Consider the following 16,678-nt stretch of genomic DNA (forward strand, 5'->3'; position numbering starts at 1 on the left):
GCCACCGCACCCAGCCCCTGGTCAAGCTCCTTAAGGTAAAACTCACAAAACTGTGAGGACCTCCTATGACTGATCCCCAGTGGAGATTTTAACTCTCAGATTTGTCCGTTCTGAGCCTCCAGCAATTTGTGAGTTACATACAGTTCAGGTTTTCCTACCTCAGCACTGGTTCCCATGAAGTTTTCTGCTTGGGGATTTTTGCTATGGTAATTTGTAATTCTCTGTATTTACCTGTCTATCTCTTCAATTTTCAGGGCAGTGGCTTGCCACATAGCCTCGCTTCTCTTATAGGTCAAAGAAGAAGTATTGATTTTCCAGTTTGTTGAGTTTTTACTTGTTATTATGACAGAATGATGACCTCCAAAGTGCCTTAGATGCTAGACTGGAAACTGAAAGTATCACCACTAGGTTTTTTTTTTGTTTTTTGTTTTTTTTTTTGAGATGTTCTGTTGCCCAGGCTGGAGTGCAATCACACGATCTCGGCTCACTGCAACTGCCACCTCCCAGATTCAAGTGATTCGCCTGTCTCAGCCTCCAGAGTAGCTGGGATTACAGGCACATGCCACGATGCCCAGCTAATTTTTCTATTTTTAGTAGATACAGGGTTTCACTATGTCGGCCAGGCTGGTGTTGAACTCCTAACCGCAAGTCATCCACCCAACTCAGTCTCCCAAAATGCTGGGATTACAGGTGTGAGCCACTGCGTGTGCGGCCTCCACTAATTTTTAATAAATGTGTTGAATCCACATCTCTCATTCATCAAGTTATATGTCAATGTTCATAAGTGATTTAGGCAATAACTTTCCTTGTGTTACCTTTATCTGGTTTTAATACCAAAGTTAAATTAGTCTTAGGAAACAGGTTAGACAGCTTTCTTTATTTTATATTTTCCATAGCCACTTGAAGTAACATTGAATTCAGAATTCAGTTGTAAAACAATTTGGGGCTGGGGCTTTTTTGGAGGGCATGTTGTATGTAAATGAGTTTTTTATTCTTTTTTTTTTTTTCTTTTTGAGACAGAGTCTTGCTTTGTCACCTAGGCTGGAGTTCAGTGGCATAATCTCGGCTCACTGCAACATCTGCCTCCTGGGCTCAAGCCATTTTTGTGCCTCAGCCTCCCAAGTAACTGGAACTACAGGTGTGCACCACCATGCCTAGCTAATTTTTGTATTTTTGTAGAGACGGGGTTTCACGATGTTGGCCAGGCTGGTCTGGAACTCCTGGCTTCAAGTGATCTGCCTGCCTTGGCCTCCCAAAGTGCTGGGATTATGGGCATGAGCCACTGCATCTGGGCTAAGTTTTTTATTCTTATTTCAACCTCTTTAATAGTTATTACTTAAAATTTAAAAAAATTTTTTGTGCCAATTTTTTAGCTTTTACAATATTTAACGATAAGTTTATTTTACCTAGGTTTGAAAGTTTACTTTTACTAGGGGAAAATATTCTTTCCCTCTTGTTTTGCTTGGTGTTTTATTTGCATCTTCTCTCTCTCTCTTTTATCCTTATATCTTGTTCCTCTGAATTTATTACTTAAGTTCTCTCTCTTTTTAATTTTTTAAACTTTAATTTCAATTAATTTTTTTTTTTTTTTTGAGATGGAATTTCGCTCTTGTTGCCCAGGCTGGAGTGCAGTGGTGCAATCTCGGCTCACTGCAACCTCTGTCTCCTGGCTTCAAGTGATTCTCCTGCCTCAGCCTCCCAAGTAGCTGGGATTACAGGCCCCCACCACCATCCCCAGCTAATTTTTGTATTTTTAGTAGAGACAGGGTTTCACCAGGTTGGCCAAGCTGGTCTCGAACTCCTGACCTCAGGTGATTCACCCGCCTTGACCTCCCAAAGTGCTGGGATTACAGGTGTGAGCCGCTGTGCCCAGCCAGTTCTCTCTCATTTTTAAATGATAGTTTAGCTGGAGAAACATTTCTGGATTTAAAGTTCTTTCCTTTCTTCCATTTGAAGATATTATATTATTGTATTTTTATATGTATTTTATATTTAGACACTGACATATCTAGTGTCCTTTTGATTCTTGTTCCTTAGGTGATTTGCTTTTTCTCCCTAAATATTGTTATACTTTTTTCTTTGGCTTTAAAGTCCTCACACTTTATGATAAAATGAAAAAAAAATTATGTTGGGTTTAGCACTCTGAGTTCTTTCCACTTGAGATCTTATGTCTTTCTTTCACTCTGTAATATTCTTGATCACTAGTCTTTAAATATTTGTTCCCCTCTATTTTTTCCCTCTACTCTGACTCCTTTTAGATGGTTGATATAATATCTATTTCTGCTCTTTCAGTGTTTTAATTTTTCTAATCTTTCAATTGCGTTACACATTTTTTTACACCTTCTGGAAGAATTTCACCCCTACTCTTCATCTCGCTAATTTAATCTTCAGATCAATCCTCTCTGTTATTCATCCCATCAGCTGAGTTAGTTGTTTCAATAACTAAACTTTTCTTGCATTCTCTTAAATATATTGGAGTTTGTATGCTGGAAAAGATAGATGTAATTGACCACTCAGACAAAAGTAGAATACTATTCTAGCAAAATGTTCAAACCACATTAAGCCCTAATATAAAAAGATGTTTGAAGAATGCAATGCAACTGAAGTTTAAGAGATGGAAACAACTAAATGTGTTTGTTTTCTAAATAGACAAAGTATATTAGAAACTTCAAAGGTTTAAAAAAAAAACACTTTTGCTAGATTCTATTATTTGTTGCTATACAATACTGAAATCATTTTCTTTAATGGCCCTTTGAGGTTATTCTAATAAAACGTGCTTTTTATTTTTTTCTTTTCTTTTTTTTTTTTTTTGAGACGGAATCTCACTCTGTCACCCAAGCTGGAGTGAAGTGGCATGGTCTCAGCTCACTGCAACCTCCACTTCCCAGTTTCAAGCAATTCCTGTGCCTCAGCCTCCCGAGCAGCTGGGATTACAGGTGTGCGCCATCACATCCAGCTAATTTTTCTTTTTTTTCTTTTTCTTTTTTTTTTAAAGTAGAGACAGGGGTTTTGCCATGTTGGCCAGGCTGGTCTTAAATTCCTGACTTCAAGTGATCTCCCTGTTTCGGCCTCCCAAAGTGCCACAGGCATGAGCCACCACGCTTGGCCTAAAACATGCTGTATTTAAGAGTGAATAAGCAATCTATTTAATATCCCTTTAAAAAACCCTAAACATTCCATACTGTCTCTGTTTGGGTTTTCTTCATAACTACCTGTTTCTGATCCATGTTTTGGTATTCTCTCTTATCTTTCTAAGGATGCTTTTCACATTTATTCTAATCTTTTCTACTATCTGTTGCATTAGTTCTGTTTCCTATGATACTGCTTTGTTGCCTGTCATTCCCAGGGCTTGTGGTCTTCACATTTGTCTTGATTTTTTCTTTTGGGATCGTGTTTTATTTTCTTTGATTGGTCAACAACCTTGGATTTTCTTTTTTTATGGGGAGAGGAGTCAAAGTACTGCTGTAGCTCATGGTCCTCCATGTATGTTTAGGGTAGGGAGGAGAGGTTTTTCAGCTTGGAAAGCTCCAGGTCAGAGACCCTGCAGTGATACAACCTGAGCTCTTTGTTCCCAGGCACCCCTTAAGCATACATGTACCTCCAGAATCAAACTAGTACCTCTGTGGTAGGCACTGCTTTTCATGAGGGAATTGGGCTATTATTCTTGTTTGAAACTGCCAGGCCTATGGGATGGGTGGCAGGAAAAAAATTGCCGAAGGGTCAGCCAGCTCACAGGCACTCTTTGCTCCCAGAGCTCCTCCCCAGTGAAGTTCCAGGGCTTCCTTGACGGTGACTCTGCCACGCTCTCCAGAATTTCCTACCCCATCATAGAGATGCCTGGGCAGCGATCACAACAGGGTAACAAGGGAAAGAAATCAAGAGAACAAGTAGAAAGCTCCCTTGGTCCTCCCTGCTTCTTCACTATTCCCCACTAGGGGGAACTCAGCTATCCATATCCTATCTCTCTGCAGCAGCTTCAGGGCCAGGTTTAGTGGTAGAGGCTGTAGACAGTGTACTGGCTATCTTGTCAGGAACTGGAATTCCCAGCAATGGTTCCTTGTCTTCCCTTGCCTTGGTATTTGATATCCTGGTTACACTATGGGCTTTTTGTTTTGTTTCATTTTTTGAGAATAAAATTTACTCATTCAGCAAGTATTTATTGAACACTATGGTTTGTAAGATCCCTTGCCGAGTATTGAGGTAAAAAAGCCAAAAAGCCTTTCTAACCACTGCTTTCTCTGGAATTAGCTAAACAAATCACCTTGGCATTGCCTAGGGTTCTTCGGTCTCTGAGTCACCACACCTGCCAGGAACCAACCTAGAATTTCCTCTCTCATGATGTGTGCTGGGGCATGTTCTTTCCTTCAAAAGTCTGCTAACAACTCACCTTCTGCCTGTCACCTTTCCTTTAGCCTCAATCGTTCTTCCCATCTCCATTTTCACTGAGAGCTTCTGTATGAAGTTATAATGTTCAGAAGGCATTTGGAAAAAGTGCTCACCCAAGGGTGGTCTGGTTTTCCATGTAGCTCTGCCACTATTAGATGTATGATCTTGGTTGTTACTTCACCTCCTAGGGCCCCAGTCTCTGCCATCTCTGTGAGCCTGTGTTTATGACTGTACTGGCTTCTGACTCTTCCTGCAGTTTCAAGAGGTCTTGAGTGGAAGGGCTAGGTCTTTGAAATATTTAATACATTTTACTCGTCGACTGGTAGGTTTAGCACACATTCCTTTTATTTTTTTTTTCTTTTTGAGACAGGGTCTCTCACTCTATTGCCCAGGCTGGAGTACAGTGGCATAATCTTGGCTCACTGCAACCTCCGCCTCCCGGATTCAAACAATTCTCCTGCCTCAGTCTCCTAAGTAGCTGGGACTACAGGCGCATACTACCGCACTTGGCTAGTTTTGTATTTTTTGGTAGAGACGGGGTTTCACTGTATTGGTCAGGCTGGTTTTGAACTCCTGGCCTCAAGTGATCTACCTGCCTCGGCCTCCCAAAGTCCTGGGATTACAGGTGTGAGCCACTGCGCCTGGCCCTGGCTTTTTTTTTTTTTTCAGATAATGTCTTGCTCTGTTGCCCAGGCTGAAGTACAGTGACACAATCATGGCTCATGGCAGCCTCCAACTCCTGGGCCCAAGCATTCCTCCTGCCTCAGCCTCCCAAGTAGCTCAGAAAACAGTCATGTGCCACCATGCCTGGCTAGCATGTAACTTTTATCATAAGCTAACAAAATCACTCTTGTGCCTCTTTATATACAATGCTGTGGCAGGTGCTTTTTACAACAAATTTGTCTCTGGTCTCTCAAAATCAGCATAAATCAGCCTAACTAATGTTGCGGCATTATTTTATCCTTTTCTTGAAGGAAAGATACATATGTAAATGATATGAATGTATACTGAAAGAGGAGAAGGCACAGAGTCATGTTCTACCTCTACAGATCATTCAGGGTATGTGTGAGACAAAGTCCTCAAAGACAGGACCATGCAGTTCTCCAGGTCCTTCTGGGACACAGAACTACTTGTATGAATGGCTCGGGTGTGATCTTAGGAGAGGCAAGAGGTCCTTGAGATTCCAGCACTTCTAAGACCCTCTTAACTATAGCTCGGCTCTCAAGAATTGCCTCATGTCCTTCTTTCCCTCCCAAAATGATCTCTGCATCAACCCCATTCTTATCATTCTGTGATCAATGGTCCTCTGTCCACTCTCAGAGGATGAAGTGTTCCTCTTCCTCTTTTGGTCACTGGCTCCTCATCATCTCCCATCTCCCCAGGGACTTTATTATTCCCCCGCTCTCCTTTGTCTTCAACTTCTTCCTTATCCCTGGTTCTTCTTTTCAAGTCCTATGCCTGCTCAGCTCTCACTTTAAAACAAACCCTCATGCCTGCACACCTGCTCTCCCTCACCTGACTAGCACCACTTTGTCTCTCCATACTTGGTACGCATGTCACCAGCTCTCCTGGCCTCCTCTACAAGCTCATGCTTTGGCTATTCTCTGTTCCTAGAGCCCCCATGCATACCTCTAACCTCATGCTTATTCTACTGTACTGCACTTTACTTGCTTATATGTCTGACCCTCCCCCTTGACTAAATATAAGTTGAGGACCTCAACTGTATCTTTTACCTATGCTGGATTCCAACTGCCTTATATAGTGTATGCTCAAAAATGACTGTTGAATGAATAAAGTGGAAATGAACTCTAACATGATGAATGTGGCATTTGAGAAGTTGTCACCAAATCTAACTAAGGAACCTGGGATGGGACCACAGAATTCATAAGGTTTAAAACCTCAAGACCCATCTGCAGTGAGGTTTGAAGAAGTAAGTTATTCTGATATATTTCATTTTAAAAACAGCAGAATAGAACCACAGAGTTCACTTTAAAAATTACATACGCAGTACTTAGCCACTGAAGAACAAATTTTTAAATATAAAAAGCAAAAGGGAAGAAAAATAACTTGTAATTCCAGATGTAGAGATGATCTCTGTTAACATTTCCATCTATATTCAACTAGACATTTTTTTTATTTTACCCTTCAAAAAGTACATGCTGATGTAAATGTTTATTTATTTATTTACTTTTGAGACAGAGTCTCACTTTGTCACCCAGGCTGGAGTGCAGTGGCGCGATCACAGTTCACTGCAATCTCAATCTCCTAGCCTCAAGAGATCCTTCCACCTCATCCTCCCAAGTAGTGCAACCACTGGCGTGAGCCACCACAGCTGGCTCTTCTTTTTATTTTTTGTATCTTTTTCCTTATGTTGGCCAGGCTGCTCTCAAACTTCTGGGCTCAAGCAATCCTCCCACCTTGCCCTCCCAAAGTGCTGGGATTAGAGGTGCGAGTCACTGCACTGGGTGTGAATATATATTTAAAATGGCATCATCTCATATACACTTTTAAAATCTTACTTTTTCACTTCTAATGTGTATCTGTCCATGTCAATAAAAAACATAGCTGCAACATCCCTTTAATGTTGGTGTAGGATTAAGGCAGGTGAGGGTCATGATGAGTTTAACTAGTCCATTCTTTACTATTATACATTTAGGTTGTTTATGGTGTTTCACTATTTTGAACAATTTTTCAGCAAACATCTTTGTGCTTACATTTTTAAGCACTTACCCTATGAAATGCTGAGTATACATTTCTAAGGCTAAAATGTCCTGGTCAAAAGATACAAGTTTACATTTAAAGTTTGTTATGTATTGCCAAGTTGTTCCCCAGTAAGTTGTACCAATTTACACACTCACTAGCATGTACAAGAGTATCTTCCCCACACCCTCACCAACATGGATATGTTCATTCTACTTACTCTTTCTCAGTCTGATTTGGTTTTTCAGGTTTTCTCAAAATTTGTATCTCATTGATTGCTAGTTAGGCTAAACATATTTTCATATCTTTGTTGCTCCCTTTTATACTTCTTTTTGAGTTGCCTGTTCATATCCCCTAGTTTTATACTTGAAAAAGTTATATAAATATACACTTAAATATATAGATATATAGAAATCAACCCTCTCTCTGCTAAAAAGGTGACATACAGTTTTCTTAAATTGCTATTTGTATTTTAAAACTTTATTTATGGTGTCTTTTAAAAAATCTATTTTACTATGCATAAAGTTGAAGTGTTTTTTTCTATAGTTAATATTTTTTTTTCCTTCAAGCTTCCTGCCTTAGGTGTCTTCCCCACATGAGACAGAGATTACCAGTTGCCTATAAACACCTTCTCCTCATCTTTTTAGCAAGGGAACATTGCTGCCTTAATATATTTTTGAGCCTCCTTTGCAGCTGGGTGTGACCAGGTGACCAGTGGGCTGATAAATGCAAGTGTTGTTGTGAGCCCTGGGGTAAAGCTCCTTAAAAGTAAGGGCTGAGCCCTTCTTTTCCTTTTCTGCTGTCTAGAAGGAAATAGCTAGAGCCTTGGCAGCCATCTTGGACTATTTCCATCATGAGGATGAAAGCCAAACTTGGCAGAGGGAACAGAAAGAAGGAGCCTACAGTCCTGATGGCATCATGAGGCTGTCACACCAGCCTTAGGCTGTCTACCTTTGGACTTCTCTTTTTTTGAGAGGATAAATAAGTTCCTACAGTCAGGCCTTTGGTAAGAACAACCCTAATCCCAAGAGAAATTCCTAACTCATACACCAACCCAAGGTTATATGTATATAATATATATATACTGGTTACATGTATATATACATTAATACTTACCTGTATTTTCATCTAAGTATTGTATCTAATACTTTATTTCTATGTGTACAGATATATGACTGAAAAGATATATAACCAAGATTTAACAGTGTATATTAAATAATAGCATTTTGGTAGACTTTTTCAAAATGAAGATTGCTAAACCCACTGGTAGATAAAATTATTAAACTGAATTTTAGGAGAGGATCTAATTACAGAGTTTTACTCTATTAGGCATTATTTGAAGTTAGGCCAATGAACTTGACATGGAATTCTTTTATAATACAGATCTTGAGAAATAGGATTAATATCAATTTCCTTGCCTAATTGTGAGCTTTTATCCTGAGAAGTTAATTTTCAGAGGATATGACTATAAAATGTGAGACTCTACATCTAGTTGGGAATTTTCTGATAAAGGTAATTGGATATGTATCTAAACTTGTGCAATAAAGGGCTATGGTAAAACAAAATTTTACTATAGTTTCATTAGAGTCAGAATTTCAATATTATTGGTTGTATTTATTTGTTTTTGATGAAAGGGGTCTCACTGTGAGGCTCAGACTGGTGTGGAACTCCTGGGCTTAAGCAATCCTCCCACTTCATACTCCTAAGTAGCTGGGACCATAGGTACACACCACCATCCCCAGCTTTGGTTTTAAAATAGGTGTAAAATGTTTTCTTAAACTTAACACATATTACTCCTGCTTCTATAAAAGCTAGTTAGATATTGGTGTTCAATTTAATGTAACTAGTATTTCCTTAACTACAACATATTAAATACCTGCTATGTATTAATATTTAGTTTCAAAATGACCTATGAGACAGACAATATAATTCCTATTTTAGAGAGGAGGACATTGAAGCTCAGAGATGTTCATTCACTTGTCCAAGGCTACTCATAGGCTGACTGGAAAAAAAAAAAAAAGCTTCTGAAAGCTGTTGACTCCAAAGCCTGAACTCCTGGCTACTCATTTTAGGCCCTGGGTTGGGCCTGCAGGAGATAAGAGATGAGTAAGACACAGTTTTCCACAGGCAATATTAAAGAAAAATTAGAACTTACCTGCCTCACACAGGTTCATTATGTTAATACGAGTGGGCAGAGAATTGCCTTTTGAATTTGCTGCAGACACAGCCACAGCCCAATTTCCGGTTCTAGAAATGACTGTGGTCCAGGAGGTGTGTCCTGTGATGTTCTGTGTCATAACTTTCCCTCCTGTCAGCTCCTGCAAGGTCACCTGATAGTGGAGAATTTTTCCTCTTGCCTCTGAGACACTCAGATTCTGCAACAAGACACATTTATTCACTGTTTCCTCCCAGACAAGATCACTGAGGCTCTGTGCCTGGACCTCATGGGTACAGATGTACCAGGCAGCTACAGCTGAGGGACCTTTTTATTCATATCATCTCATGTTCCCCGCTACACACTTTCATGCAACACCCACCTTCCCCTCCCTGCCATTTAGTAAATAAAAAATCAGTTAACGTTTTTAAAGGATAATTCTTAAGAACACATTGATTTTCTTTTTTGCTTTAAAATGAAACTTACTAATAGCAGACAACTTGGTCACATCCAATAGAACAAGTGTAGAATCTCAACTCAGAAGATCTGGATTTGAGTTCCAGCTCTACTGTTTACACAGCCCAAGGGCAAGGCACTCAGCCTCCCTGAGTCTCCATTTCTAAATCTGTAAATCTCACACACATATAACCTTTTCTACAGAAAGCGCACTGCTGCTGAAGACATCAAACAGAAGATTTTCAAGAGCTAAACTAGTAAAATCTTCATTTAGTGAATTGAATTAGCCATCTGTGCTAGGAAACTAAGACACTGTTCATAAACGTATGACTAACAACATTTGGAACTGCAAAAATTCCAATTGAGATAATTTGGGAGCAATCCCAGAAAGTAAGCAGATAACTAATTATTTGTATTATAACCCTGTTTTGACAAGGACCATGAGAAACAGAAGCATAGAATACGGAGAGTTGTCAAGTCTAGCACTGGCGGTGCCCATCCATGCCTAATACAAGTAGAGGAAGGCTTGCTCCCCAGATTCAAGTGCTACAGTTTTCTTTGCAAGGCTGTCCCTTCCATGAGTGGGGGGCCTCCGGCTGCCTTTGCTGAAAGACACACTGTAGTCAGCAAATGCCCCTTGCTTGGGTTCCTGCTCACCAAGCACTCTTCTAATAATTTGGTTTCCTTTGTCGTTTATCTGTCAGGAAAGGCTGGGCTAACATGAACATCTGGTTCACTTATAATTTGTATTTTTCACTTTAATTGAACAAATTGGCCTTCTGATTATAATTTGGCTTCTGAAACAATTAGCATACTGGGAGAGAATGTTCCAACCTGCTGACTCAAGCCTTCTGGTTGGCCCCACAGCTGCATTTCTTGCTGAAATTAGTCCATGAGCATCTACTTTTTATATTTCCATTTCTGGAAGCTTGGTTAATGCAGGTCCATTCTGGTGACCCTTCTGGATCCAAAAGGTCCAAAACTAAATCTTAAACCATGGTCAGTGTACCAGATGGATGTCATGTTGCTGTGGGCCCTTTTGTGTGGACATTCTGCTTTCCCTAAAATCAGCATTTCAAAATAGGCCTGTTGTGTGGATTAGAATAAGCAAATGCTTTTTAGAGTAGGATGTTCTAAACTATTATTATTAAATTTGCTGTTTGTCAGAGGAGAAAAACAATAAATTAAAGCAGACACTGGCCAGGGAAGACCATCCCCTCAGCTATCTCTCACTCCATCCTTCCCTATCTGTCTCTTCTGCAAGTCCAGAGATAGGACTGTTACCTCCATTCACATCCCAAGTTTTCCAACCCTAAGGTACTTCCCAAGAGTTAACTGAGCTCACAGAACTCTTCTTTTTGGTCAGGGACCCAAGAGGCTTCAGTCCCATCCTAACATTGCAAACCAGTCTTCTTATCTCCCTCCCACTGTCCTTCATAGACATCCCAGAAATCTCATTTAATATAATAGTAAAGTGCTGAAGGAAGGGGTGAAATGTTATCTTGGATCCAATGACTATGCATAGTGACTGCTGTGAAAATCTAGCTGATCACAGCAGTCTAGTAAATAGGGGTGTGGCTCTGACGGATCATGAAGATTTCCAGAGGGCATGGACCCAGACTCTTACATTTTCCCCTTCACATCCCGTATTTTAGAGTTGAAAGTATCAACGAAAAGGTGGGAGTGGGATGGAAGTAGTTGGACAAGTAAATATGGTATCCCATGGGTTAGGCTGATACAAGATGTCAAACTCAATTTTTGGAATAAAGATTATCCTTTCTTAGGTAATTGGTCTCCTTAATCAAAATGAAAAACAAGCCTAACTGGTCCAACAGGGTCCATGGAACAAAAAACGTCAATGAGCCAGTAAGAATTGAAGATATTTAGCCACTTAGTCTCCTGAAGCAACTGAAAACAGTATAATCAGTTCAGGGTTTTGTTGTTGTTGTTGTTGTTGTTTGGGCAACATAAAGTTTACAAATGGTGTATGTAGTCCATCACTCCTGGATTATGCCTTGCCCTGATGGAAGGAAATATCAAGGAAACACCAAACTGGAAGTGAATCTACAGATTAACAATTAATTCAAGGATTCATTTTATAAGTGGGAAAGCAGGGGCCCAGGGACATGAAGTGACTTGCTTAAGGCCATTCAATGGACAGACGAAGAAGGTAGGTGCAGAATCCAGAGCTCTCGACGTCTAGGCCAGTGTTCCCTCTGTTATGACGTGCTGCTCCCTATTTAGACAAGCCTGAGACAATGAACTGGTAGGAGTGGGCAGCTGCGTTTCATAGTTGAAATCCCCAGCTACCCTTCCAGCCCAAAATTGCAAAGCAACTTCTCTAATTGTGATGTTTGATACATTCTGACATGCAGTACGAACAGGCAGCATGAGTTCATCAGTTTGGGGAGGGTGGAGACTGAGAATCCCTTTTTTCCCAGAGTTAGCAGGTTGTGAGTCACAGGAGACAAGCTGTGAGCTCAGAAGGACTGCAGACTAGAGGAGCCCGCCGACTCTTCTCAGATCGACTTATTTGTATGCTGGTGCTGCTGGTTTGGGTGAATGATAAAGGAAAGACCAACATTCACTGGGCTATACCATGAGCCAGGAGCTTTATGTCTAATGTCCCATTTGGTCCTTGTAACTCTCCATTCTGATTCTGAGGATGTTGAAGCTTGGGGAAGTTAAGAACTGTTTCAAATAGCCCCACAGAAAAGTAATGTGAGATTTTTGAGTGCCCTCTGGTGGATGTGAGAGCGGTGTGCAGTATCCAGAACGTGTCTGGCATCCCTGGGAGTGTCTCCAAGACCTGCCACCTCTCGTACCTTCTCTGGCAGCGCTGAGAATGGTCTCAGGCTAGTGTTCCTACTGCCATTGTCACCTTCTCCTATTGGTAAGAGTATGCTATAAAGGAACCACAGTCCCATTGCCTCTCTCCTTCAGTTTTCTTTCTGCTCTGTCCGGTGGGAAATGATTTAAATTTATTATGGAAAGCCTTTCTGACTTGGCTTTGTCTGAGAACTGAAGAGTGAACAGCTCTCTCAGTAAACCTACTGTAAGAGTTCTGCTGCCTGAAAAAGCTTTCAGCATTAAAAGCATGGTAATTGTAATCCATGACGGGACAAAATCTGACACATTTCAGAATGCAATGCATCTGTTTTTATTTTAATTAAAGATCTATTGAAGGAGGGGTGTCTCCATGAATTGGTAAATCATTTCTTCCTAAGATTTAAAAAACTTACTGAACTTCTCATAAAGTAATGCTCTACTTCTGAACTTCCCCTGATGCAAATAATAAAGAAAAAAATCTGTTAGCGCTTAGCCTATATCAACGAAGAGGGCCTATAGTCTAGACCATAGAAAGCTGGGGGAATCTGAACACTATTAATCACAGCTTTTCTTTCTTTTGATTCTGGCTTTGGAATACTGCTGACTTTGATTTTTTTCTTATTAGAGCAGATCTTGCTTTCTTGCTCTACCACATAGCAGCTGTATGACCTTGGGCAAATTATTTTCCCTCTTTGAGCCTCAATGCCCTTATTTATAAAATAAGGATACTGTCATGTGCAATGTAGGCTTATTGGAGCATTCAATGAGTTAAGGTAGGTAAACTGTTTTAAAGAGTGCTTGGCACATGTTAAGATTCTTGGCGACTTCCCTTCTCTCAGTTACTCTAAAGTAACATAAAAATATCATGATTGGCACTTTTGCTAACATACTTACATGACTCTTCTACCAGTCTCTGAAGAGCTAGGTCATCTTGACTCTTGGCTTACTCTTCAGTTCTATATGGAAGTCTCACCAATGCCATTCAGTTGGTTACAAAATACACGTAATTTGTAAGTTTTTGTGGGCATCTTGATTTTAAAACTCATGACTGCCTTCTGCAACCCCAGTCCAAATGAAGAAGTGATTCAAAAGACAACCCTCGGCCGTGTGCGGTGGCTCACACCTGTAATCCCAGCACTTTGGGAGGCCGAGGTGGGTAAATCACTTGAAGTCAGGAGTTCAAGACTAGCTCACCCACCATGGTAAAACCCTGTTTCTACTAAAAATACAAAAAATAGCTGAGCATAATGGTGCATGCCTATAATCACAGTCACTCGAGAGGCTGAGGTGGGAGAATTGCTTGAACCCAGGAGGCAGAGGTTGCAGCGAGCTAATATCGCACCACTGCACTCCAACCTGGGTGACAGAGTGAGAACCTGTCTCAAAAAAAGAAAAAAAAAAAAGACAACTTTCACCTGGACACTTAAAAAACACTCCATTGAAATTGTCTATCTAAGGATCTGTTTCCCCACTAACACCCTCAATGTCATGCACAATGTTTGCCTTATAACAATAACTTAACACTTTTCACAACGATTTCATTAATCTTCACAACAACTTCACATGATCTGCACTTTACTCATGAGTAAAATAAGGAACAGAGAGTTTAAGCACTTTGCCCAAGAACACCCAGCCAATAAGTAGTGAAGCTGGAACTTAAACCCAGGTGACACAGCTCTACCAAGAGGTGAACTCTTAACTGCTGGACCATGCTAGCCCTTCCTAGATACTCCCCCGTGTTCTGCTATACTGAACTGACTTAACTGAGAGTCCGACCTCTTGGTGGTGATCCTGGCATAATGATTTCTATCTTGTTTGGCAGCTAGAAAAACAGAAAAATAAGAGAAACTTTCATGAAAGCAAAACTTTAAAATGCCCTTCCCATCTCTTCTTTCTATCTTCTGTTAATTGTTGGCTACCTACTCTCTTATTTTTTGCACTGGCCACATTCTGCTATCCAATCAAAATTCCCTACTTTCAGCTGGCATAACATGTTTGACTAGTAAGCAAGGAAAAGCAGCCCTTTCTTTCCAAAAATATCTTTGGAAATGCTGTGCCTGCCTGTGACGGGCCAGGATTGGGAAGGGGGAGATAGAGTTGGATATTGCAACAAAACAATCTGAATTGTACCATCTGCTGCTTTTGTATTTAAATATTGATTCTGAGATTGGATAGCTCCTATAATTATTTAAATGCCCCAAGCTCCTGGCAGCCAATCCTCACTAGGGATTTACAATAGACCTTTGTCCTACATCAATATAAATCAGGTCCCAAATAATACTTTCCACTTTTAACAAGGCTTTTTCATATTAGGAGGCCAAAGAATTCATCACTTCAGTGCAATGTGATATAGGTTGGAATATTCTGCATATGAGAGAGAAATACAAGGAGAAAGAGACAAAGCGAATGTACTAATAAGCTGTTCCTTGCACAACAGTGTCTCTAAGGCTGTGCCGTAAATTGGTATACGGGGCTTGCTTATCTTCGCTTTCTTTCCATATTCTGTGGTTTGAGGGTAGCTGTTTGTCAAAATGAATTACCTCGTATAACAAATAAAAAACACTGAATATTTTCCCCACTTTTGGAACCAAGAGTTTTCTTTCTTTCTTTTCTTTTCTTTTTTTGAAATGGAGTCTCACACTGTCGTCCAGGCTGGAGTGCAGTGGCATGATCTCGGCTCACTGCAACTCTGCTTCCCGGGTTCAAGGGATTCTCCTGCCTCTCAGCCTCTTGAGTAACTGGAATTATAACTGTATGCCACCATGCCTGGCTAATATTTTTATATTTTTAGTAGAGACAGGGTTTGGCTGGTCTCAAACTCCTGAGCTCAGGTGATTCTCCCACCTCGGCCTCCCAAAGTGCTGAGATTACAGGCATGAGCCACCATGCCTGGCCTGAGTTTTCTTAACTCTCTCTGTATTGCTCTCAAAACACAGAAGCTGTGCTGTTGAATATGGGAGGGAGCCCCTAGCTGTAGCAAGTCATGGAGCCCTTGAAACATGGCTAGTCCGAGCCAAGATGTGCTACTGTCTGGAGAGTGGAGTCTTAACCAATGTGCCCATACTGGCACTTAGTAGACACACCAGTTTTTGAAGACTTGGTAGGATAAAAAGGTTACAAAATATCTAAATAATTTTAAAAACTGATTACGTGGTCAAATGACAATGTTCTGGATCTACTGGATTAGATAAAATATATTATTAGGCCGAGAGCCGTTGCTCATGCCTGTAATCCCAGCACTTGGGGAGGCTGAGGAGGGAGGATCACTTGAGGCCAGGAGTTTGAGACCAGTCTAGTCAATATGACAAAATCTCATCTCTACTAAAAATATAAAAATTAGCCAGGCGTGGTGGCACACACCTGTAATCCGAGCTACCTGGGAGGATGAGGCACGAGAATCACTTGAACTTAGGGGGTGGAGGTTGCAGTGAGCCAAGATCACGCCACTGCACTCCAGCCTGAGCAACAGAGGGAGACTCTATCTCAAAAATATATATATATATTAAAATTAATTTCACCTGTTTCTTTTTACATTTTAAACTTTGGTTACATAAAATTTTTTAAATCATGCATGTGGCTCACATTTGTGGCTCGCTGATATTTCCATGGAACAGTGTTTCACTAAAGTAATCCTTTCCATGCCAAATCCATAGAGGCGTCCCTCTTTGATTGCTCACCACTCCCCGTCTCCACTAGGCGAGCTCAACCATCATCCCTCCAGCTGAACCTGGAACTGCTCCCTAACACCCAAGTGTCCTCAGCATCCTGCTCCTACTCCTGTCCTCTTGCTGGACTCTGAGCTCCAGGACATGAGGACTGGATTTGTCTTGTTCACTTTCATATCCCAGCTATGCAGTACAGTGTCTAATACTAAAGAGGAGCTTTCATATATTTCTTTGAGCGAAAGAATGAGTTTAACATGAGTATTTCTCTTCCAGACTCACGGCCTCAAACGAATTTCAAAAGTTTGTTTTGAAACAAGATATCAAGATAACGAGAGGACGCTAAAGAAATTAAGAGAGGAAACTAGAAAGGCTAATGTGGCTTTACCTGGTTCTCATATCTTTCATATATATATGAAGATCATATATATATCTTCATATATATATGAAAGGTGGTTTTCTTCTAAAAATATACATGCTGTTTTAACTA

General features: G+C 40.5%; 1 protein-coding gene across 2 annotated transcripts in view; it reads right to left on the bottom strand.

The window, feature by feature from the left end:
- Positions 1 to 16,678, bottom strand: part of IL12RB2 (interleukin 12 receptor subunit beta 2) — a 92,905-nt gene that overhangs the window by 40,093 nt on the left and 36,134 nt on the right. For both annotated transcript variants that reach the window (XM_015141978.3, XM_028832658.2), the window contains exon 9: positions 9,242 to 9,461. In XM_015141978.3, the coding sequence (XP_014997464.1) occupies positions 9,242 to 9,461 (220 nt within the window). The remainder of the gene's footprint in view (positions 1 to 9,241; positions 9,462 to 16,678) is intronic.

Source organism: Macaca mulatta, chromosome 1, assembly GCF_049350105.2.
Source record: "Macaca mulatta isolate MMU2019108-1 chromosome 1, T2T-MMU8v2.0, whole genome shotgun sequence".
NCBI lineage: Eukaryota > Metazoa > Chordata > Mammalia > Primates > Cercopithecidae > Macaca > Macaca mulatta.